Genomic DNA, 25958 nt, shown 5'->3' on the forward strand with positions numbered 1-25958 from the left:
AGGGAAGGAGGGAAGGAGGGAGGGAGGGGGAGGGGAGAGGGAGGGAGGGAGGGAGGGAGAGATGAACAACTGAGCTGAGTCATACTGTCCACTGACAGAGGAGAGCACTGCCTTCTGGACCACTAAACAGCTAGAGCTCTTTGGGATCCTCCCCTTTAGGAAAGGACACCCTGAAGAATCTGGTACGCTCTAAGCTCCATCAACTCCTTGATTTTTTTATATATATAGCAAGAGAAGCAGGCAGTGGAGGCCAGAGGGGGGGTGGGGCTCAGACCCATCTCCAATTTCTCAGCATAACATGAGGGATGATCTCTAATTTTTAGGATTTTTTTTTAAATGAGAACTGTAGGCGATTGCTGAACAGCAATAGTCAGTATCAGCTTGAAAGTAGAACCTCTCAGTTACGAATAATGAACGTGAGACAGTACTACAAAGGATCTGACTTTAGCACAGTTTAGTTTGCAACGGTATGATGGTACATGCCTGTAACCCTAGCTCTATGGAGGCAGAGGCGGGAAACTACAAGCTTGAGAAGAATTTGAGCTACATGACAAGACCCTACTTCAAAATAAAGATGATGGTGGTGGTAGTAGTAGTAGTAGTAGTAGTAGTAGTAGTAGTAGTAGTAGTAACAATAATAACAATAATAATAATAATAATAATGGTAACAACATACGTTTCTTTGGGTCCTGAGGGTCATCATACAACTGGAAAAAAAGAGTGTTTATATTCAGTTCTCTAAAACAAAGAGGTTTAGGTATTGTATCTAAGAGACTGCAGTGGAATCCATTTTCATAAAAGCATTTTGAAAACAAGTGTCTCCAGCAAGCAATTGTAGTTTTAGCTTCTTCTTCTTCTTCTTCTTTTTTTTTTTTTTTTTTTTTTTTTTTTTTTTTTTTTTAGGTTTTTTTAATCGGATATTTTCTTTATTTACATGTCATATGATTTCTCCTTTCCCAGTTTCCCCTCCAAAAAACAAACAAACAAAAACAACAAGAACAAATGCCTGTTGCCTCCCCCCTCCCCATGCCTGCCACCCCACCCTCTCCCACTTATTGGCCCTGGCATTCCCCTACACTGGGGCACAGAATCTTCACGGGGTCAATCTTCGCATCTCCCATTGATGATTGACTTTGCAATCCTCTACTATACACATGCTGCCAGAGCAATCAGTCCCACCATGTATAGTCCTTGGTTGATGGTTGAGTCCCTGGGAGCTCTGAGGGTACTAGCTAGTTCATATTGTTGTTCATCCTATGGGGTTGCAAACCCTTCAGCTCCTTTGGTCCTTTCTCTAACTCCTTCATTGGGGACCCTAATAATAAGTGTCTTGATAGGCACTGTTGTTAAGAGAACAGTACTCAGTCCAATGGATGGCTGTGAGCCTCTATATCTGTATTAGTCAGGTACTGTCAGAGCCTCTCAGGAGATAGCTATATTAGGCTGGCTTGTCCTTCCTTCAGTCTCTGCTCCATAGTTAATCTCTGCAACTCCTTCCGTGGGTATTTTGTTCCCCCTTTTAAGAAGGAATGAAATGTCCACATTTTGGTCTTCCTTCTCTAGTTTTAGCTTTTTAAACCTAATTTTCTCCTCATCCTGGCAGGTACACAGCTCATTTTTAAACACTTCAAGGTAGCAACGGACAACTGAAGGGAAGCCTGAAGCTGTGCTGAGCCTCTCAGGGGACAGAGATCAAAGAGGTTGGCTCCTGTAGATCAAGAGCTCAGAGGCCTTGGGAAATGTAATCAGGGTGGGAAAAGTGATAGCATCTACAGTCCTGGATCCGAAATACAAACTGAACTTAAAACAGGAAGAAATGAATTTCCTTCCTTCCTTCCTTCTCTCCTTCCTTTCTTCCTTTCTTCCTTCCTTCCTTCCTCCCTTCCGTCCTTCCTCCCTCCCTTCCTTCCTTCCCTCCTCCCTCCCTTCCTTCCTTCCTTCCTTCCTTCCTTTCTTTCTTTCTTTTTCTTTCCTTCTCTCTCTTCCTTCCCTCTTTTCTCTTTCAATCTTTTTTTGAGAAACATTTGATAACAGCGGACACTGAAGAACAGCTGCACTTCGTCACAGAGCACAGAAGATCCTGATTCTGGCAGAGGCCTGGTGGCAGTGGAAACAGTTTAGTGTTCACTACAGTGTGCTCTAACCTGTACACACTGGACAATCTTTAAAGGACAGCAATTTAAGTCATTGTGGGATATATATGCATATATATACACATACATATATACACACACATATATATATATTTATGTTCATATATACATATATATTATGTCATACATTATATATTATACATCATATACCATACATGTATCACACATCATACATTATATACATATATCAGATATATAAAAGATATGTAATTTATAAAGTAGACTATTAGCTGCACTGAATAGTTTTAAGGTAACTTGTAAAGAAATTACCCCGAAGCAGAACTTTTGAAAGACCTGCTCTCTGGGGTTCACCTATTCTTTCCTTAAATGCAGACAATTTAAAAAAAAAAAGTAATAGCATCACAACCAATCCCTGTGTGGATGTTGTTGACACTAAGTTGTTTTAGCATGGATTTTCTTCTTAGGAGATGTGAATTTATATACAATGTAGCAAGAAGACAGAAGTATACAGCCCTTAGGATCCACACACTGAAACACTCTGGGTTTCAACACAAATGAAGAGCAGTGGCTAGAAAGCCAACAGCATTCAGAAAGCTTTCCTTCCACAAGTATGCAGGTGAAAAATCTCTGCCGCTCTTCATCCCACATAACAGGGGAGTCAGTGACGTTTTAATGTAAAAATTAAGAACTATTCCCGTTTTTATAAGGAGTTAAAAGCCCTTTGGGGTTTAGAAAATCAATGTAACATTTATTTAAAGCAGCAGTGAATGAAACAGCTTCTTAAATCGGTCATCATGTCTGAGAAAGCCAATTTGCTACAACTCCATGCCCTACCCAGTGTCCTTCAGTGACAGAGGGCAGTGGCCTTCTGTGTCAGTGCATGCTCTACCATGATGGGGTCATATAACAGCCAAGAGGCTTTGACAGTTCAGGGAATTCTGCAATGACCTTTAGAATTTTAGATACAGAACTGTCGTCACGGCCAATATGTAGAGAGTCGTGGGTCATCTTCCTGACCAGCTGTCAACATTTATTTCCATTTCGTGTAATGTATGCAAACTATGACTGTTTTGCAGGGGGGCGGACGTCCCTCTCAGGGCAGCAGATGTCAACAGCAAGAAGTCTTTCACTGCAAGGTCGCCACTCAGGATTGGATTTCTAAAGATGCTACAGAAATATTTCTATCAAGCTACAATGATATTGGCCCTCCCTGCAAATACCTCTCTGCAAGATATGATTTGCAAAAATGGCCATGCACAGCATCAATTCACTGAAAAAGAAAGCGACTTACAGGAAGCCTTATGACCTAACTGCAAAATTACTAGAGACAAAAAAAAAAAAAAAAAAAAAAAAAAAAAAAAAAAAAAAAAGAGTTAGGGCAGCCATCTGTTCTGACACGATAATCATGACCCCAAAGAGCCAGAGAGAAATCGAAATGAACTCATGAGGAGATGCTGGATAAATGTCCCTTAGCTCCACACTCTTACTTTTTAGGCCAGAGACTAACCCCCACCCCCACAAGAAAACAAAACACAGAGAAAATGTTAGACCATGTCAATGAGTTCACAACTGACAAAATCAAAATCTTGCCGACCTGAATGTTTTGGGAGTTAGCTGAACACAACATCACCTGATTGCCTGAAACAGGGACTAGGGGAGCCTGCATGATATTTCAACCTGGAAGAATGCCCCTGGAAGGCCTCCTTCCCTCAAACACTGATATTAAGGTTTTGACTCAGTGCTAGAATGTTTAACTACCCTGTGTGAGGCTTTGAATTCCTTCTTCAGCAATGCAAACAGACAGACAGACAAATGCAAAGGCATACTTATTAAATATATAAAATAAACATATTCAGCTAATATATTTACTTACATTAGTATGTTAGTGGTCCAAAGTACAAGGCTAATTTTCTGTCTTGTATTCTTCTATTTAATATGTTTATTTCAAAAGTATCTAGGATCTAGGTGAGCAGAAAAATCTTTGCTATAAAAGAAAGTTTGTGTATTTCTTTTACTATGCGGGCCTTATTTTACATACTGAAGACTGAACCTGTGTCACAAGTGATTCCAGTGAGCACTATCCCATGTGTGAAGAGCTCCGCCTTCTCCCTTTCCTCCCTCTGTCCAGCACTGAAGCTGTTCTGATGACCATCTTGCTCCACACTCATGGCCATCCCTGCCTTCCTACGTGCCCATCACAAGATGTATGGTTCCTGTAGAGAAGGAAACCTTTCCTAACACACATTCCTTAGTCCACCTCTGATCCCACCTTGATATCCCCTATCTCAGTCTCTGGCCAAGTCAGTGGAGAGACAGGCTTTCCTGTGAGACCCTCTATGGGTACCAGTGGCTCCTGCAGAAGAGCACAAAGGCAGCAGTAGTCACACTATGGCAATGGACACCTCCATGTTCCTTTCTCCACCTCCTGGGGACACATGGTTCATTCGATGGGGAAAGACAGGGAGATGCAATTTATAAAGGCACCTGAGCCCAGCATATAAGGTTAGCACTCCAGAGTCTTCCATAAACTGCATGCCAGGTTACCAAGATGATTCAGCAGCACTTCACTTGACACTACGCTTAACCCTGGGGCATTTGATCCCTGGGACAAACATGGTAGAAAAGGAGAATGGGTTCCTACTTGTTTCCCCCACTTTCTTTCTCTCCTCTCTCTCTATCACAAACACACACTCAGACACACACACACTCAGACACACACACACTCAGACACACACACACTCAGACATACACACACTCAGACACACACACACTCAGACACACACACACACTCACACACACACACACACACACACACACACACCATGGCACACACATACTCACATGCTTGCAGATACTACCTACGTACGTACGTACCTACCTACCTACCTACATACATACATACATACATACCTACCTACCTACATACATACATACATACCTACCTACCTACATACATACATACATACGTACATACATACATACATACATATATACATACCTACCTACCTACCTACATACATACATACATACATACCTATATACATACCTACCTACCTACCTACATACATACCTACCTACCTACCTACCTACCTACCTACCTACCTACCTACATACATACATACATAAATGTGAATTTTAAAAAGATTGCCTTCCAAGGAATTCTATCTCATGTTGGCTGCTTGTGTTTTCCTTGTTATGAGAGAAAGGTATTAGTTTGTAAACTAAAGCCCCACAACCGCACGCATGACTAGTGATAAGGTCACACTTTATTTCCAATACCCCATGAACACATTTGCCCACCAAGTTGGCCTGTTTCATCATGTGGAGGAGAGAGGAGACTCTGCTATAATCCAGACCTATTCCACAGTGGTTTGGAAGCCCAAATGTGCTACGGATACAGTGCTGGCAGATTCTGTCTCACTGTGTTTTAGCCAGACGAAATGCTTTGTGTTCTCGTCCCACCACACAGCCACGGAATGAGTGGGTGTGCTGACGAGTATCTAGGCATGCTTTTCTCAAAGAAGTTACACTTTTGACTTGGATAAGTCTTTTTTGTTCCCCTTGAGGAGCTGAATATTAGAGATACAAGCCAGCATCGTCTGTGTACTAGGTACATACTCTTTCACTGTGCTCTTAGCTCAACCTGAAGGATAAGTTTAAATTCAGGTGACTAAAAAAAAAATGAGCTGGAATCAAACTTAAATATAATTGAGCTATCAGGTACCACGTAAACTAAGCTTCCATGTCCAAAGAAACATTCCTCTTTACAAAACTTACGATATCTCATCATCCTCCTATCCTAGAACATCTGATTTGATTGGTTCATCTTCCAGCAGGCTGTACGCTATGACCCATGGCTTCCAAGCTTGAAGCCACAGTTGACACTTTCCATCCCCAGGTTCCATGGACAGATGAATGAGCCAGGTCCTAACACACTGATGAGTCATCTCTGTGCCAGGGCAGTTTTATTACTTTCAAGTTAGCTCTTACTTCTTCTGTGCATCCAGGCTTTTATTCTCGAATGTGAAGAGACAGGGGGCCAAGCCTACGGTTTGCTAAGTCGCTGCCCTGGTCACCACTTCCCAAGTACAGTGACGACACTGAACTGTGCCTAGATATTACAGAGCTACTGCTTTTGCGTAGAGACAGGTTTGTCCTGCTCAAGTTCTTTTTCCTTGATCTGTAGCTAATACAGAAAATATACATTGTATATAGCCAAGAGAGAGCTGTGATATTTCACTGCATATATATCCTCTGAGGACTGCAAAGATGGGGTCAGACATTCTGTCTCTTCACACTGATTACCTTTCTCTATTTTCTTGAGGTGAATCTCCATGTTACCCAGAATGGTCTTGAATTCCTGAGTCCAACAATCTTCTTGTCTTAACCTTCCTAGCAGTGTGGAGCTACATACATCACCACCACATCCAGCCCACCTACTTTTAATCACAGAAGCGAGGCCCGGTACTGTTAAATCTACCTCTGTGAACTTTTTCTATAATGGTCTTTGACCAGTATTGTAAAAAAAATACACTAAACTTTTTAATTAAGCAAAGAGGATGTATGTCACATACTACAAATCCAGAGATGGGCTAATCGCTTTGCTTCCAAATTTCAGAAGATTCGAACATGAACTAAACCTCAAGTATATTATAGTATTAAATATATACATGACCAAATATACATCTAAAGCAACAAGGGGAAATAGAAAATTTATCTATCCCCCACCCAGATGATGTCCTCTTTGGATCCTAAAAAGCAGTGATTAAAAACGAAAGCACACGCAAATAACTCGAATCACAGGAGACTCCAGCTTCCACAGAGACTAATTGGTTAGAAATTCTCAGCAGTCACGAACCCCAATTAGTTGCACTGTCAGCAACTGCATGGTTCAAGGAAATCTATTTGTAGGCAATCAAAATGAAGCTGCGTGCAAGTTGGGCAGAGGGGGCACACACCTATGTTCCCACTACCCAAGAGGTATGTGCAGGAAGAGCAAGAGTTCAATGCCAGCATAATGAGTAAGTTCAAGGTCACCCTCGGTTACATAATGAGTTCTAGGCCATCATGGGCTGGCTGTGCAAGGCTGTGTATTAAAATAAGAACAAAAAACAAAAGAGGACCAAAATTATTTTAAAAGATTTGTGCTTAATGGTTTATAGTAAAAATGCAACAATCTTGCCTGTAGACAAGTCTGTCCTAGTTAATCAATACATAAATTCTAAGCAGCATTTCATAGCCCTAGCACTGTGAGTTTTCCACTCCAATCACACATAATTAGAACGCAGGTTTCAAGAGGACTGATCATTACCAAAGAAACAGATACTTCATTTAAGGCACTGCCGGGAAAAATTCAGACTGGAGAAAAAAGAAGCTATTTGCAATTTAAATAGATATTTTAAAATAGTGCTTTTTAAAATGAACACAACATTGAACACAGTTAAAGGGCATAATTTTGTGAAGGCAAAGCCTCCTTGCTTCACACCAAGGTGTTTGTCCTGCTCAAGTTCTTGATCTGTAGCTAACACAGAAAATATACATTGTATATAGCCAAGAGAGAGCTGTGATATTTCACTGCATATCCTCTGAGGACTGCAAAGATGGGCACACCAGCATTGTCAGACATGTAATAGATGCTTGCAACGTGTTCACAAACAAATGCCTCAGTAGCTGGGTCTCTGGTCTGACCAAGAGGGTTGTGGCAGTAGACAACTGTGCTTCACACACATGCAATGATCAGTCACAGCATACTCAGCCCAGCGCAGGGCACATTGGATGCTGTAGGGGAAAAAAGTAGCCTTCAGCTCTATTGAAACAGGCAGCAAGAGGGGCTGAAGAGTGCTGTTTGACAAAACCCAACACCTTCATAGGGGTTGGAAAAAGTAGCACATGTCCCCATATGAACTACCAGTTAGGACAGGATGAAATCAAAATTGAGATATTTTAAATGCAAATTTCGAAACAGCATCTCAATCGCCCACTATCTTAAAGTTAAATATCTTTATTTTTGTTTGGTTGCAGCATAAGGCCATATTCAGTAATACTAAAATGATTTAATTTCTGAACACGGTCACCATGTCATTCTCTATTTCACGCAGTGGCAAGTGTGCATACCTGCGGTGGCCTCCTTTTCCTCCTCCTCGATGCTGTTCCTGATGCTGTCATACTCCTCATCGATGGTCTGATTGCCACGCATCTGGGACAAAATTCGGCGGGCCTTCTGAGTCTGTCCTTTCTGTATCAGCCACCGAGGGCTTTCGGGCAAAAAGAGGAATCCAAGAAACTGTATAACGGCTGGAATGGCCGCAAGTCCCAGCATGTACCTGCAATAAGAAATACAATGGTACTGTGAGCTTGTTCTGAGAGCACTAAAGTATTCACAGTGGAGTCTAACAGCACTGAGCGTACACCTAGAGAACACAGAATCTAAATATGGGGCGTACTCTTCTCAGAGTGTAACAGTGCCGAGTGCACACTACTCACGAGAGTATGGGAACACTGAGTGTGCACACTGCCCAGACTCTGACAATACTGAATACACACAACAATGTTAGACAGCATGGAGTCCACACTCACCATAGAATCTCAAATAACTGAGTCACCAGAATATATGAACATTGAGTGCGCACTCCCCAATGTCTAGCAGCATTGAGGACACACTTAGAACAGAGTCTAACAGCACCGAATTCACACTACATATCCTAATAGTACTAGTGAATTCTCATTTACAATGGAGTCCAAAATCCCTTAGTATGTACTCCTTGGATCTGGCATACCTGAGCACACACTCGTCACAGTCTGAAAACCCCGAGTGTGCACTCCTCAGATGCTAACAGCGCTGTGTACACACCACAGAGTCTAACAGCATGGCATGGACAGTCATTCACCATACAGTCTAAAACAGTGGGTGTTCTCCCCAGAGCTCTGAGTGCATACTCGCCAGAGTCTAACCACACTACGCTCACATTCATTCAGCAGAGTATAAAATGGGTATACAGTCCCCAGGCCCTACAGGAAGGAATGCATGCTCACGAGCCTACCAGCAGTGGGTGCACACATACCAGAGAGCCCAAGGGCACTGAGTATGCATTCATCACAGAGTTTAACAGCAAGGAGCACACCCATACTTCCCATGGTCTAAAATCACTGACTGAGCACTCCCTAGAGTTTAGCAAGACTGACTACACACTCACCACAAAGCCAACAGCAGTGAGTCCATACTCACTACAGGATTTGATGTTGGTGTGGGTCACAGCCACATCTGATCACTAATTAATCAGATTTTATTCCCTAGAAAGTTATCTTTATGCTGTATTGAAATTGAAAATGAGAATGATCTAATACTTATTTCTTTCACACGACTTATAATTTCACAATGACGGGCAAATGCCATAATGATATCTCCAAATTCTGAACAAAACATGCCAAGCTCTCCATACCTAATATATCTGACACTAATACACACAACAGAACTGTGGTTTGCAATACCTCTGTGTTGTCTCCTAGTGATACAAATTCCACACGTGTGTTCCAACACAGGTGAATATGGGGCTTCTATGGCCTGGGTAAGTGTCTCCTGAAGGCGCCTATGCTAAAGGCTTCTGTGCCAGCTTATGTTGCTATCGGGAGAGTGCAAAACCTCTAAGAAGTGGTTGCTAGTGGGAGGAAGTTTGGTCACTGGGCATTCTCTGAAAGGTGATATTGGGACCCCAGATCTTTCCTCTCTTTTGGCTTTCTAGCACATATGAGGTGACTGGTTCCCTTCACACTAAACTGCTATCATCATGTCCTTCCTGCCTTGATTCAAAAACCTTTAGCCAAAATAAGCCTTTCCTCTTGAAGAGAAGAATAACGCAGCCATGCTGTTCTCACAGAAACCCAAGACTAAGAGTTTTCTGATGCAAGATACACTTCCCAAGATACTAAGGCCTGAAATTGCTTCTTTTGTGTTTTGTAACGGATTTTTTGTTTTGTTTTGTTTTGTTTGTCTTTTTTTCTTTCTTGTCTGAAAGATGGTCTTGCTATAAGTAGCTCATGTTGACGTACAATATATAGTCCTTCACCATCTCTCTCACAAGAGCTAGGAGTACAGAGATATGCCATCATGCCTTGCAAATTGTTATTTATTAGTAGCTATTTCAGTTCTTTGAATGATTAGATTTTTAAAAGTAATTTCCTATTTCATTTTGCCATGAAACAACAGATTCACCATGATTAAGCAACAATGGCTCATAGGAGAGAAGACAAAGGTGGAAACAAATCATTGCAAACAAGTGACTATCCTAATTTGATATACTTTACAAAGCTAGTCTATCTTTTAAGTTATGCTAAACCTAGAGTAAAGCAATGTAGAGGCTCCCAGAGATAGATCTCATGATGTAACACAACTACTTTCTAAGCAACTGTGTTTTAGTCCTAAAAACAAAAGAGGAAATATAATTATGATTTGGGAATTAAAATACCACTTTTATAAACTTCACAGTAAACCTATAGGAAGAATCAGTAAAAGTGAGATTCAGAAGGTGAACAAAGTATTTATGAATGGGTAATAGAATACCACTTTCTATAAACTGCACAGTAAACCTACAGGAAGAATCAGTAAAGGTGAGATTCAGAAGGTGAACAAAGTATTTGTGAATGAGAGGTGGAGCAGATGATGGAGACTCCACTGCCTGTGTGGTACGATCAGACCGTTTAATCCCTCGGTGTGCAGCTCACCGAGGACAGATCGTTCCTTGAGAAGCACACACAATGCGAGTGCACTTCTCAGCCTCAGTGTCTGTCGTTGTATGTTAGTTTTACTCCCACTCACTAGCAGGGCACCTGGTGAAGCGTCTCGCACAAAGCTGGCATCGAGTAAATATTTTATGACCCGAAAGGACAACAGCCACACTCTGAACCCTTCTGTGTCATCACATACAGAGGAACTATGTTTAGACTCGCAGAGCAGTATTTCAAGTATATACCTTATATTATGTATTCAGCGTAATGGATTAGGAATGAAATAGATGAAAACTTGCGTGTTTCATTTTCTGTCTTTTTTGGAATGATTAAAGAGCTGCACAAATAAATACAGAAACCACATCATTTTCAGACCCCAAAATGTACACATATTTCTTTGTATTATGCTACTCTCTAATAAAACCCAGAGCATAGTATTTTTATGAAATTAAAAGAAACAGAAGAGAAGAAAGAGAGCCAAAAGGGAAATGCACACTTAACAGGAGCCCATGCATGCGTGGGCTCTGGAAGCCAGAAAGCTTTTTGCAAAGGGACATCTCAAGACCCTAGGTATCAAACTCCTAAGCCTGAACAGCAGTAAGAGAAAGATCTGACCCCTCAGCCAGTCTTTCTCTTTGTAAGGACTAGTCCAGAAGACTAAAAATACCACATACACTTAGACTGGACACTTACGTTCTTTTGTTATTAATCATTTTATTTGTTTACATGTCAAATGATGTCCCTCTTCCCGGTTACCCCTCCACAACCCCCACCCCATCTGCCCTCTCCCTCTTCCCCTTTGCCCCTATGAGAGTGCTCCTCCACCCACTCACCCAGTCTCACCTCACCGCTCTAGCATCCTCCTGTGCTGGGACATCAAACATCCACAGGACAAAGGGCTTCCCCATCCCACTAATGTCAGATAAAGCCAGCCTCTGCTACATATGTATCGGGAGGCATGGATCCCTCCATGTATACTCTTCAGTTGGTGGTTTTGTCTCTGAGAGTGCTGGGTGGTCCAGTTAGCTGATACCGTTCTTCTTATGGAGTTGCGATCCCCCTCAGCACCTACAGTCCTTCCCCTAGCTCTTCCATTGGGGTCCCCTGGCTCAGTCTGATGGTTAGCTGTGAGTATCTGCATCTTTATTGGTCAGGTACTGGTAGAACCTCTCAGGGAACAGCCATATCAGGTTCCTGTCAGCAAGCACTTCCTGAGAACAGCAATAGCGTCAGGGTTTAGTGTCTGCAGATGGGATCGATCCCTAGGTGGGGTGGTCTCTGGATGGCCTTTCCTTCAGTCTCTGCTCCATTTTTTTGTCCTTATCTTTCCTTTGGACAGGAACATTTCTGGTTAAACATTTTGAGTTGGGTGGGTGGCTCCATCCCTCAACTCGAGGCTATGCCCATCTACTGGAGGAGGTCTCTACAGGTTCTATCTCCCCTTCGTTGTGTATTTTGGCTAAAGTCATTCTCGTTGGGACCTGGGAGCCTCTCTCTTCCCTGGTGCCTGGGATTTTCTAGTGGCTACCCCCAGTTCCTCATCTCCCATTGCTACACAAAGGGACTGTTTAGTCTACTTTATCACCATTGATAAAATACATTCCGACAGAAGAAAATGCATAGCTTTGTAGAAACCCACCGCACAGGATGGGTGAGTAGCTGGGTATATAAATAGCAAGAACAGATTGGATCCTACTTCATACTGTGGTTTTGTTGTGTCCCCTTAAGCCGTGTATCTAAACCTTGCTCAGCAGCTGGCGGTACTAGTGGCTGGCGATGAAACCTTCAATAAGCAAGGATGTTCTGGAGGCTGGAGGACCTTATTCCCTGCAACAGGAGAGACTTACAGGTATCTCCTCAAAAGGGCTGCCTCCAGTCTGTGCACTTCTCCACAGCCGTGAAGTCAGTACCTGTCTCCACCATGCGCCACTACATGGTTCTCACCATCACTTTCTGTCCTGTTCCACCCCGAAAAGCAAAAGGCCAGGCAATGGTGAACTGAGACCCCGCAAACCATTCTCTTTTTAAGTTAACTGTCTCAATCACAACTGAGGACTGATTAACACAATGACCTCAGGACCCACTGCTCAGGTTACTCTGCACGTTACCTATCTATGGAATATCTATTCTCTAGCACGGCTGGGAGCAGTATGTGATGAGTAGGTCCTAGTCAACTTAGCAGAGAGGAGGCTCAGCCTCTATTTCACCTCTGTGGGATGTCTGACCTTGTGAGCAGTTCCATACAGATCTGCTATAACTGTATATCCCCCCCAGTCTCTGGCGGGTAGAACTTTACAATTATCATTCTTTGGAAGAAAATTCTCCTTTATGAAGATCTGTATACTGGTAAAGTGGGAAGGATTGTTGTTATGCTGGTGAAAAATTCAACCTAAGATATAGAAGCAGAATATCATAAGCTTAGCTAAACTCTGTCAGAAGATGCCAGTCTTCTATATCCACAGAAATCAGGAACCAGATGAAGGACAAGCAGTCCTGTGATACACTAAGGTAGGAGGCCCTAGTGACCAGGAGACCTCATGATTATAAGCTAAAGAAAGGGTTCTGGATCCTGTATTCACATGTGAATCTCCCAGAGGGTGATTTAAATACACCAGTGTCTAAGCCCCACCTTCCCTAGGGATTTTGATTAATTGGTCTGGGCGCTGAGCCCAAAGAATTCTATTTCATTAAGAGCTCTCTGGGTGGTGCTAATGTGCAGTTGAGGCCAAGAACCACAGATCTAAACATTTAAAACTCCCTGTGGCAGAAACGAAAAACAAACATCCAAAATTTCAAGGAAAAGCCATTTGTCTTTTGAAGGTACAAAGAAGCAACAGGCTAAGAAGGGGAAACAAGCTGACTCTAAGAAAAATGGGAGAACTGTTAAGTTCCGAAACTCTTCAAAACATCCTTAGCATCATGGTAAGACATCTTCTAAAATACATCAACCTTGACACGAAGAAGGTCACAGCTAGCAGTTCACCCTACAACCTCTCCACCAGAAACTGAAGGATAAAGGAGACCCTCCAGGGGGGATGCAATCCGTTCAGATGTTGTCAGCCAAAGACAACATCACCTTATAGCTCAGGGTAAGTTTACTTCTCCATTCTCCAAAAACCGATTTGCTGAGAATCCTAAATCCTTCACCGCTGGCCCCCTGGATGCCCTGCAGTGGCTCAGCTGATTAGATATGCCACAGCCACTATTAGACTACAGGCTCTCCACAGAGCATCTTTAAAGGCTTCATGCGACTTCTGCCCGTGCATCTTCAGAATCTTCTCACGGGAGACAGTTGAAGGCACAGAGCTCTGCGGTCCCCAGCAAGCACCTCCCTCTGCCAGCTAGGCTGTGGGTGAATTAGCATGTTACAGAGTCTTTGTCGTCCTCAAATACATGGAAATCTAATTGAGTCTACATGCTCAGCTGGTTCATAGAACACTTAGAACAGCTGTTAAGAGCTAACAAAGGACACCAGCTATGTGCCAAACACTGTTCAAAAAGAAACTCCAAGATACAGGATACCTACCACCTTCACAATAACCCTAGGATGTGGATAGCATTATCAATCTCACTTTATTGATTAAGAAATGAAATACAAAGGAGACCCATACTTCGGAAGGAGTAAAAGATACCTATGATATCCAGCCAGTCTGGCCCTATACATATTTACTATGAGCTAACCTATTATAAATATTCAGTAATTATCTAGTAATTGACTATGCTGAGCTCATTAAAAATTGCATTAGTTCACCTTCACTCCATGGTTTAAAAAGTTCTGAAATTCTTTTTCTGAACGTCGGACTTACTCAGATCTCTGCACCTAAAGCCACACAGCCAAAGCAGAAAGTAAAGAGTGACCGCAGCTCTGCATTTTCCTCAGCAGATTGTGTAGCACAGTCTCACCCATCGGGCCGGATAGCTGCAAGCCGGCAGGGGCTGAACAGCTGGTGAGAACCAACAGGACGTGGTTCTCCCGTCGTTCTCGCAATGCCTACCTTGACCAAGCTGGAGTCTCCTGACAGTGCCACCATACACAGCACAGGAAACAGAGTCACCAGGTGAGAGAATCGTTGTTGCTTTGAGACAGGGTCATCCTCCATAGCCTAAGCAGGCCTCGAATTTGCAATCTCCTGCTTCAGCTTCGAGACTTATTTCTCTTTCAATTACATAGGAAACAGCAGAAATAACAATAGATATTTTTAAAAATATCATTGGGAGCAAAAGGATGTTACACATGACAGACATGAGAGATCAGAGATTGTTTTTAATCTATATTTTATTTTGTAACCTGAGCCTGATGAAATTCTCCCCAACCTTAATCCTTTAGAAGAAATGGAACACAGAATTACATTCTGCATTCAAATCTAACTCTCCTCTCCTCTCCCTCTCTTCTTTCTCAATCCCTCCAATGATGTGGAAAGAATGGAACGCCATAGTTCTATGTAGTTTTAACTATAAGGCAAGCTGATACGGAAAACCATCATAGCTAAAGAACTTCATTGTAACATCTATTTAAGTTGATTTGCATGTAAATATTTTCATAGCTTTTGAAGGACTCCCTTCTATTAAGGAAAGAGATCATAGTTCACTTGAAACAAAAGTACTCAAATGCCATAGCCGCTTGGCCCCATTACCCTACTGACCTCGAAAGCAGGAAGGTTCAGTTCAAGCAATGACTCCTTGTATTTCCCAAACCTGTTTTATCAAAACTACACTTCTCTTTACTGGGATATAAAGAAGTGTGCCACAGAGGCAAGAGCGCACCCAAGGAAGGCTTGAGTATAGAAAAATGAAATTCCTTTGGACAAAAGCTTCCAGTACACACTGAGTCAGCACCCAAGGGAATATTTCCTTAGGTTTAGTCAGGTAGGAGACCAGAAGCCATTATGGCTTTGGTAGAAGGGGTCAGGGTACATCTAAAGTTAGTAGTAGAATTTGGAGTTCTCTGCATATCGTTGACAGGGTTATACAAGATGACTTGTACCTTGTTTCCCAAAAGCCCCTAAGGTCAGGCAGTATGTGACAAGCTGGATTCCATACAAGGAGACTCTGAGAGGCCACTGAACAAAGCAGAGGAGGTAGAGTCTACATTGCAGTGGAGTCCTGGGAAATTGGAGATGCTAAAACAAGATATATTCACAGAAGAAAGCTGCAGGCATAGAGTCTAGACAGCCTAAGAGAATGGTCACATAGGCCCCAGATTCCAGAAGTGAAATTACTGAAGGCATCAGGAACTCAGAAGGTCTACCACAAGCCCCATATACCAACATAGTACTACATACATGGCTAGACACTCACCCTGCAGCACTTGTCATTCCTAAGTCCCAACATTTCCCACTTTGCTTTTCTGGAATGGGCACCTTTCTCTGTATCATTGTATTTTGGAAATACATAACTGTCTTTATTTGGGAGGTTGTTTGTGTTTGTTTGTTTTAAAATAAGGGATGTAAAGTCAGATTTCCTAGAATCTTAAACCACATAAACCATATCATCTTTTGAACAATACTGGGACTCGAAGACTATAGGGACTTTCAAAGTTGGACTGAATGTATTTGAACACTGTTTTTTTTTGACAGCCCTGGGCCTATAGAAGCCGAAGGTAGAATGTGACAGTTTGAAAAGGAAATCCAGGTGTTTGAACTCTTAGTCCCCAGCAGGTGGCACTGGTTGCAGAAGTGGGGGGCATATCTGTGGGACTTTTGTGAGACTGAGCTGGTAGAAATGGAGGACTGGCTCAGCCCCAGATTCTAGTCTAAGCCTCGCTGTTTCTCATTGGCAATCGTGTTTTGCCAGACACAGGCTCATGCTGCTGCAGGTCTAGCCCCAGTTCCCATAATTCTTTCCCATGGAACTGTGCTGTACTGGTTGGTTTTGTGTGTCAACTTGACAGAGCTGGAGCTATCACAGAGAAAGGAGCCTCCCTTGAGGAAGTGCCTCCATGAGACCCAGCTGTAAGGCATTTTCTCAATTAGTGATCATGGTGGGAGGGCCCATTGTGGGTGGTGCCATCCCTGGGCTGGTAGTTCTGGGTTCTATAAGAAAGCAAGCTGAGCAAGTCAGGGGAGGCAAGCCAGTAAGCAACATCCTTCCATGGCTTCTACATCAGCTCCTGACTCCAAGTCCCTGCCCTGCTTGAGTTCCAGTCCTGACTTCCTTTGGTGATGAACAGCAATGTGGAAGTGTAAGCTGAATAAACCCTTTCCTCCCCAACTTGCTTCTTGGTTTTGATGTTTTGTGCAGGAATACAAACCCTGACTAAGACATGTGTGCTCAAGAAATACTCTCTAAAAGTCCCAAAGACTAAATCTCTACTGTTTATCTTCATAGCCACAGAAAATGTTGATATTTTTGGCAATGCTAATATGATCTGTCGTGACAGTCTTTGAAAGTGTGCCTTGAGTATAGTCAGGACTTAAGGAAGACTGTCTAATAATAGCCAGTACTCTTTATAGAAAACACAAAAAGTCAAGTAACAAAACTAGATTTGTAGTTATAATTCTTTTATTTCTACCCCGTGTTTATACCCATTTGTTTCTAATTAACAAATCAAGTCCACATTAGATCACTCTGAACAGCTCAAGTAAACTAAATGACTATTATAAATACTTAGATGCAATCTATGTTTTATTCTCAAACATGCCTTAGTTTTGTGGACTTCATGGTGCTGCACGTAAGTTCACACACTACCCGTGAGCCTGGATGCTTCCAAACTGGCAGGCCTTCACAGATAAAAGTAAATACTTTTCCTTTTCGTTGAATATAAAAAAGAGTCTGCTATCAGAGTCAGTAGATTCTTTGAAAGCTACTGAATGAAGGTTTATGTTGGCTCAGAATGCTATGCCAGGATTTCTTACATTCTCTCTGAGTCAATATTTGGCTGTTTAGCCCACAAAAGTCTTCTGAATGTATAAGAAAGACCAAGAATGAGGCTCATCCCCAAGCATAACAAACAAATCTAATGAGAGATGGAGCCATGCTGCATAGGTCTAAAAATAAGCCTTCTAGCTCAGGATGCCAATGAAAACAGAACAGAGTAACCCCAGATCCCTCACACCACACCCAGTAACACTGTTCCTGCGGCCCTGAATTCAGAGCTGGTCACACAGTGTTCCTGGGGATGCGAGCTTTCATCTACTTTGTACATCCCTAGGCAATAAGTGTATGACCGATCTGTGAATCACATACCAGTGGGAAATAACTGCACAATAACATTGTCAGGACGGCAACCCTGATTTTGGTCACCTACTATACTATACATAACAGCAAGTCACTTGATCATGTGTTTTTACATTTTACTCCATTTTAACAGTAAGCGATTTAATACGAAAAACTGATCTAGAGACACGACAGAGTGGTTAGGAATGCTTCCTGCTCTTCCAGAGGCCCCGAGTTTGGTTCCCACACCTTTATCAGGAGGTTCACCCACTTCTGGCCTCCTGCACGCAGACATGCACATGCACACATAATTTAAAAATAAGTACTATATTTTAAGATGATATAATTGCCAAATTGAGGTTTTGGCGCATAATCTTCAATGCTCCCTTGTCATCAAAGACCACTCAGACTAGCACTAATCATTACATTTGAGAATCATGTTAGTTAATCAGGACAGAAAGGTTGGCAGGGGCTGGTAAAAAGAAATCATTCCTATGTGTCACACTTTGAGTATTTCAGTTTACTCTCCACTGATTTATGATCAACAAATAAGCATTTCTGTGCTTCCTCAGAAAAGGGGAAACTTATAAAACAAAATCCACCAAGTAAGCAAATATAACCAAGTATTGACTCAGTGTGCTTGGTTTATAGGAAAACCCCCTAAAAGTAATTTTATATCTGTATTTAGTGGCTTGAAAAAAGTTATTTAGAATCTTATAGTAGAAAAAAGAGGACATATTTGAACAGAAACAGACTGACGCTGTTTAAATCAATGAGGCATTCTGTTCATGTTAGTTTTAAACTAAATTGCAAAGTAAATGAAGTCCTATACTAAATTCACAGGGTAGTTTTTATAACAACTCTCTCACTCATGTTTGTATGTTTGTGTTTGTGTGTGAGAGAGACAGAGACAGACAGAGAGAGGCAGAGAGAGACAGAGACAGAGAGATTGGTTGGTTATTTCCCCTACTCTCTGAGAATCTTCCATGCAACTAGAGATTATAGGGATGCAGAAATAAACAAGTACCCTTTGCTTCATACAGCCTACACACCAGACATGTTGAATAAAACAAGATTATTTAATTTCACGGTGACAGGAGCTTTGTAAAAATGACAAGTGTCAGGAGACTTATTTCAATGGGGGGTGTTTCCATGGTAAAGTCAGGCATTGGGGCACAAATCTGTAACTCAAGAGCTTCAGAGTTGGAGGCAGGAGAATTGAACTCAGAGCCTATGTCAGCACATAGTAAGCTGGACGCCAGCCACAGCTACAGGAGACCCTGTCTCAGAGAAAAATAAATAAATTCAGTGCCAGTGTAGAAATGGGACAGTGTGAGGGAACCAATAGGAAGTTCATGGTAATTTCTTCCAGTGCTGGACACCAAACCCAGGACAGGGATGCCAAGCACCCTATGTGTTTATCAGGAAATGCATGTACTCTGTAACTAACCACTAGCCCAGACATGAATATGTCTACCACTCAAGAAACCTCCTTTATACTGACCCCTTGGCTGGTGGGTGAAGAGTCATGCTGCCATTTATTTAGAAACGTACAAGATTTTGTATTCTTCAGTTTGGCTTGGTGTGCATTTTTTGGTGTGACTGTGAAGTAACATGCCTGTTAAAGTTACTGTTTATAAAGTGTTAGTGGTATTATAATTTCCAGAGGAATGGCACACCCTCTTCTACTCCTGGTATTAACAATACAAGCTTTTATCTGTTTTTCTTGGTATAATGAGTCATAGCCACTTCATTAGTTTTATTAATCTCATAGAATCAAATCTATTGTCTTTCTATTATTGTACTCACTATTTATTTTACTGTTTCTTACTTTTGAGTTTAACAACCTCAACAATTATCCTTCCTCACTTCTCCTTTTCCTCCTCCTCCTCTTTTTCTTCCTCTTCCTCTTTTTCCTCTTCCTTGATCCATCCTCCCCTTTTCTCCTCCTCTTCCTCCCCCTCTTCTTCCTCCTTCTCCTGGCTCCATCCTCCCCTTTTTTCCTCCTCTTTCTCCTCTTCCTCCTCTCCTTCCTCCTCCTCCTCTTCCTCCTCCCCTTTCTCCTCCTCTTTCTCCTCTTCCTCCTTGCCCCCATCCTCCCCTTTTCTCCTCCTCCTCCCACCACTCCTCCTCATCCTTGGATAGGGTCTCACTGAGCTCTGGATCTCCCCGTGTAGACCTTCTAGTCCAGAGATGACTGGAGATCCTCCTGCCTCCCTCCCCCGTGCTGGGATCAAAGGCCAACACACTTGCCATTTTTCTAGTTTCTTTCCGGTTCTGCTAATTTTTATTGTGATAAAACATTTCTTTATGTGCCATTTTGAAGTGTCTGGCTCCATCTATCCCAGCGTGTACACGCACAGGGTTAGGTAATCAGCACCCTCTGCCTTTTGATGTCTCTGTTTTGAAGCTTTCATCTCATATTCTACATTTTTATCTTCACAGCTGCTTCTGGTGAATGGGCTCTTTGATCTGGTGAGCCGTCCTCATCTTGACTGACATGACATTAAGTCCACTCCGACTACTGACAGTACAGCATCTCATGTTCATTTTTATTGTTCCATCTTCTTACTTTCAATTTATTAAAGCACAAAAGCACATCTTTTAGACAAGGTATATTTGGGTGCAGTATTGGTATATGGTGATCATTTTTATTCTCTCTATATGTTTCAACATTAAATGTAACAGTTCCTAGAGCTACATTTTACCTGCATTTTTTAGCTATGGGCTCTCCATCTGCCCATCTGTTAATTATTTACTCCTGTTTTTCTTTACTACCTTACATTTCTATAGTACAGGAAAGTATCTCAACTATTCTATATTTATTCTTATAATGACTCCTTGGATGTCTCCTTTAACCTGCTCTAGTGTCTGTCTAAGGGGGAAAAGGCGTCGTCTGCCAGTCTAGCATATACTAATGTGCGAACCACAAACGTGCCATTCCATTCAATGCCCTGTCTTTGCTACTATCATCTTACACTGGAAGAGAAGGGGAAGAGGTTTCCCACACACCAATTCTCTCTACATGTGCTTCCATTTCTGGTATCAGAATCCCCAACCAACAAGGCTCATTAGATGATAAGTCCATAGACCATATGGACTCCATTATCTATAGCTCACCCCAGACAAACTGTGGTCTATGAGTTTGAACAAGTGTCTAGAAAATATATCTACCATGATGATATTGTATAGAGTTGTTTTCACTGAAGATCCTCCGTGCTCTGGTCATTAACAGATTTTTACATTCTGTTCACAGTATGGCATGACCTCGGGGAGATCTGCCTCAGACAAACCTGTCTTGCCATTGGCAACCTGCATTTTCTTTTCACCAGGGGAATTTCAGAAAGCTGAAGAAGAGAGTGATTTTTATTAACAGGGTTAAATGGCTATAGAGGCTGATGCTCATGCTTTCTGAAAGTAATGCTAAGCAATATCTGCTATCATTTAAGGGTTCTTAAGAGTTTTCATAGCCATTCACTTATTCAATCTGCACACCACCACTGTTGAAGTATCAGCTGCATGAGGATGTGAGACCTCAGACTAATCAACTCACACCAAGAAAATAAGCCTTCAATGACACTCTCTGTTGCACTAGAATATCTTTACAGTAAGGTTTACATCTTAATTCTAGTAATAGCATATTATAGATCTCTTCAGCACTTAGATTTGTAATTTCCATCAAGCTATTAACTTCTAATTGATATATGTGTTCCAAATTCATTTTGATTAAAATGCTAGTGTAGTGATTTTAAGACAGAGATTAACCCACATTCTATTACTTCAGATATAGTCAGTCATTAGTAATTATCACCAATTTTAAGGAAATTTCATAAGCATAAATTTGTTTTCAGAAAACATTACCTTTCAAATGACAGACAAACAACATTCTTTCAATTAACAATCAAATAACATTTTACTGATGATGTTTTTAAAACTTTAAAACTCTAACTGATTCTAAGAGAGGAAAGCTCACCATTTCATCAATACAATCAGTTTTTTTTTAAAAAAAAAAATTCTTTAAGGGGCTAGAGAGATGGGTCTGAGGTTAAGAACACTGAACGCTCTTCCAGAGGACCTACATTCAATTGTCAGCAACCATATAGGCAGCTTACAGCCATCTGTATCTTCAGTTCCCATGAATCTAACACCATCTTCCAGCCTCTGTGGATCACAGGAATGGATGCAGTGCACAAACATACATGCAAGAAAATACTCATACACATAAAATAGAATAGTAAAAATAAGTTAAAAATTGTCTAATACTTGCAAACACAAAACCAAACTTACTGCGTTCTTAAAGCAATGAATAACTATTTAACTTAAAAAAAAGAAAGAGCTATCCCATCAAGGATTTGAAGTTCTATCCACCCTGATTGCAGACTCATCTTGCTACTGCCCCTACTAAATTCCTAGGTTGCTGAAGCTCTGTTCTTAGCTTCTTGGCCAGATGTGACTGGCTCTGACTGAGAGGGTTTTATACAGTGTAAATGAAATAACATTTGTAGAAAATGTTTCCTCCAAAAGACAAAGACCATCTAACAAAACCCACAATACCAGCCATAAAAAGTCCTCCTTTGAAAGGTAGCTCAGGGTCATTCAAATGGAATGATTGATGATGATGATGATGATGATCATGATGATGACGATGATGATGATGATAGGAGGAGGAGGAGAAGAAAAACACACTCTCAAACAAAAGAAGCTATTGTTATTGATCTTGGTTGCTCCCAATGGTAAAAGGCAGGTAAATCCCTATTGTTAAAGACACCATGCATTTCAGACACAGGACCTAAAGGACCCAAGCTGCAGCTGAGCTGAAAGCTTCCTCCCAGAGGACTAACTTTCATGGTATCAGAAGAGAGAGAAGCAACTAACATTCCTACCCAGCTATGAGACATGTGAGCTACAACAATGGCCAGCACGGCACAATAACTCCCAGAACTCCGCAATGGTACACATGCCATATGGATAACCATCAACTCTCTCATTGGACTTAAGACCCACTCAACAGGAGGGAAACCATGCCTGATACTGGAAACCTAGGCAATGACACAAGGCCAAAGAAGTCATGGATCTTGGAGGAGAACCTACAAAGGCCACATTACTAACCAGCAACTGTTCCTAACTGTATTCTAAACATCTGTCTTTATACTACCAGTTAAGTATAGTCTTCACCCATCATCAAGGAAAGCAAGCTCTCTTTATAATAGATGGAAACAATTACAGCACAGCCACCCAAAATGCAGAGCAATGGAACCTGGTCCTGACTGATATACATCTACCACCCAACTCCTTCCTCTAAGGTTCAGGGATCATTGCTGAAGATGGAGTAGGAAAATGGTAAGAGCCTGAGGAACAGGGCTGTGAGATTGTATCTCCTGGGAATGTCAGAAGTTACAGAGTATCACCAACTTGAACTCCACAACCTGAGCTGTAGATGGACTGCACCAACAGACATGCTAAAGTGGATGGAGAAAACGCAGGAAGCGAAGCCACAATCCTAAGCAAAAAAAAAAAAAAAATACAAGATGCAACTCAGCAATGTTGATGAGGAGGAAAATAGTCTTCCCTAGGGAAGAGATCACACTGAGATATTTAATATTAAATGATCAGATCAACTATGAAAGCATATATACAAATAATATTATACAGACTGAGCAGGTTGTATTTGTGTATTTATTAAAGCATGCATGCACACATATGTAAGAACAAATTATGAAAAAATGAGGTCACAAATTGGAAAGAGAGCATGCGGGGATATATGGGAACATTTAGATGGAAGGAGAAGAAAGGAGAAATAATGTGACTATATTATAATCTCAAAACTTAAAAACAATAATAAAAAATGCAATTATAGCTCATCTATACTTTCTTTGTTGAAAAGAGATGACTCCACATTCAGCCACGTTCCTAGATACACAGAATTCACTTTATCGCCCTAGTATTTGCTACCTTATGTACCCATAATGCTACAGTGCTTTTTCTCCCTCTGACGATTTGCTTTACCACCTGACATCCCATCCCTAACAGCAAGCAAAAACAAAGCATGGAATGTTTATTTTCCTTTACCTTCTCTTGCAAGCCACCTCCCGTGGTACTCAACTGTGGTTCATACATCAGAACATGAGATAACTAGGAAACTAATTCATGAAGTGTTTCCTGTTTACCAAAACCTGGGTTGGATATTAGGATTATTTTATGCACAAAATATGTTAGTTTTTACAATGATTTCACAAGATTACTTTTTTTTTTACTGCTACATTTTTGGGAAGAAATTAAGCTCAGAGGGGCCACGGGATATAAGGTAAGAACACGCAGGAGAAGGGAGATTTTTGTTTGGAGGTGGGGTTTTTATCACTAATCTTAAGGGGACTAAGGCTTGCCCCAGCAACTCCACCTTTACGGAAGGCACCAAACTCATAAACTCTTTACTTTATGGTCTTCCTTGCTGTCCTAACCACTACTAAAAATGTTAAATGGTTAGCCTTTGGTTAAATGGGAATGTGGCTTACTGTATCCATTGTGTACAGTATATATGTGTGTGTGTATACATATACATACATATACACATATATTACATGTACTATCTACAGTACATATATTATATACATACATATACATACTGTGTACAGTACATATACTGTGTACAGTACATATATGTATATATGTACATATATATATATATATACTGTGTGTAGTGTTTAAGCCACATTCTCACTGAAAGGCTAATCACTTAATATGTTTAGTAGTTGAATATATATATTTATATATTCATATTATATTATATTATAATATATGATACATATATTAATCCCAATAAAAATTTACCAAAATGTAATGGGTGCCTTAGATCTTCTTAAAGATGTGTATGTGAATGTAAGTACCGACTTCTTTAAGCAACAAATTTTCAAAACAGTGGATTGAGCTAGTAAGATCAGCAAGCGTCCTTTCTTCTCACCCATACAGTAGGAAATAAGACTGAAGCTTCCACTTCCATTTCCCAGCAATCTCTAAATCTGTCGAGACTGCCTTCTCCAGGAGAAAGCTAAGCAGCAAACTTTTTATTTTATTTTATTATTATTACTTTTTTTGTTTGTTTGTTTTTTTTAAGGCAGGGTTTCTCTGTGTATCCCTGGCTGTCCTAGAACTCACTCTGTAGACCAGGCTGGCCTCAAACTCAGAAATCCGCCTGCCTCTGCCTCCCAAGTGCTGGGATTGAAGGCGTGCACCACCACTGCCTGGCTAGCAGCAAACTTTTACTCCATTGTGTATCTGGGTTAGTGAGCCGTGAGAGAAGTGGGCTCCTGCTGACCACGTCTGACTTCTCATAAAGCGTCTTCACAGCTTATACACAGCCACGTGGCTTACGGCATGACTTGGATAGCAGTTCGGATCTCTCTGTCTCCACTATACTAGCGCAGCTTATACACAGCCACGTGGCTTACGGCATGACTTGGATAGCAGTTCGGATCTCTCTGTCTCCACTATACTAGAGACATCTCCTTGAGCCGCTTCAACATTACAAATGCCATAGAAGCAAGGGCCCAAGTGGCTCAATCAACATTCTTACAGAGCTAAAGTAGTCAACACTGAAAGAGAGAGAGCGCGCGCGCGCGCACACACACATACACACACATATACACACATATACATGTATATATGTATAAATATGTATATATACTTATGTATATGTATACTTATACCTACCTATGTACTTATGTATATATATATACATATCTATGTGTTACACTATATGTAATATATAAAATGCTGACATAAAAATAAGTTGGACAATATTTCATAGCCTGGTGTGAATTTTAGTAGCAATTTCCTAAAATACTTACATGAGTCTGTTGTTTAAACACTATAAATCAATGGATAAATATGCTGTGCCCCATCTTTAAGCCTTAATACAAATTTGTTTTTTTTTAAAGATTTATTTCTTTTTTTTTTTTTTTTTTTTTTTTT

General features: G+C 41.2%; 1 protein-coding gene across 1 annotated transcript in view; it reads right to left on the reverse strand.

The window, feature by feature from the left end:
• Slc2a13 (solute carrier family 2 member 13) overlaps positions 1 to 25958 on the reverse strand; it is a 323576-nt gene that overhangs the window by 218474 nt on the left and 79144 nt on the right. Inside the window, exon 3 of the mRNA XM_031353230.1 lies at positions 8229 to 8437. Coding sequence (XP_031209090.1) covers positions 8229 to 8437 — 209 coding nt within the window. The remainder of the gene's footprint in view (positions 1 to 8228; positions 8438 to 25958) is intronic.

This window comes from Mastomys coucha, unplaced genomic scaffold (assembly GCF_008632895.1).
Source record: "Mastomys coucha isolate ucsf_1 unplaced genomic scaffold, UCSF_Mcou_1 pScaffold11, whole genome shotgun sequence".
NCBI classification, from domain to species: Eukaryota; Metazoa; Chordata; class Mammalia; order Rodentia; family Muridae; genus Mastomys; species Mastomys coucha.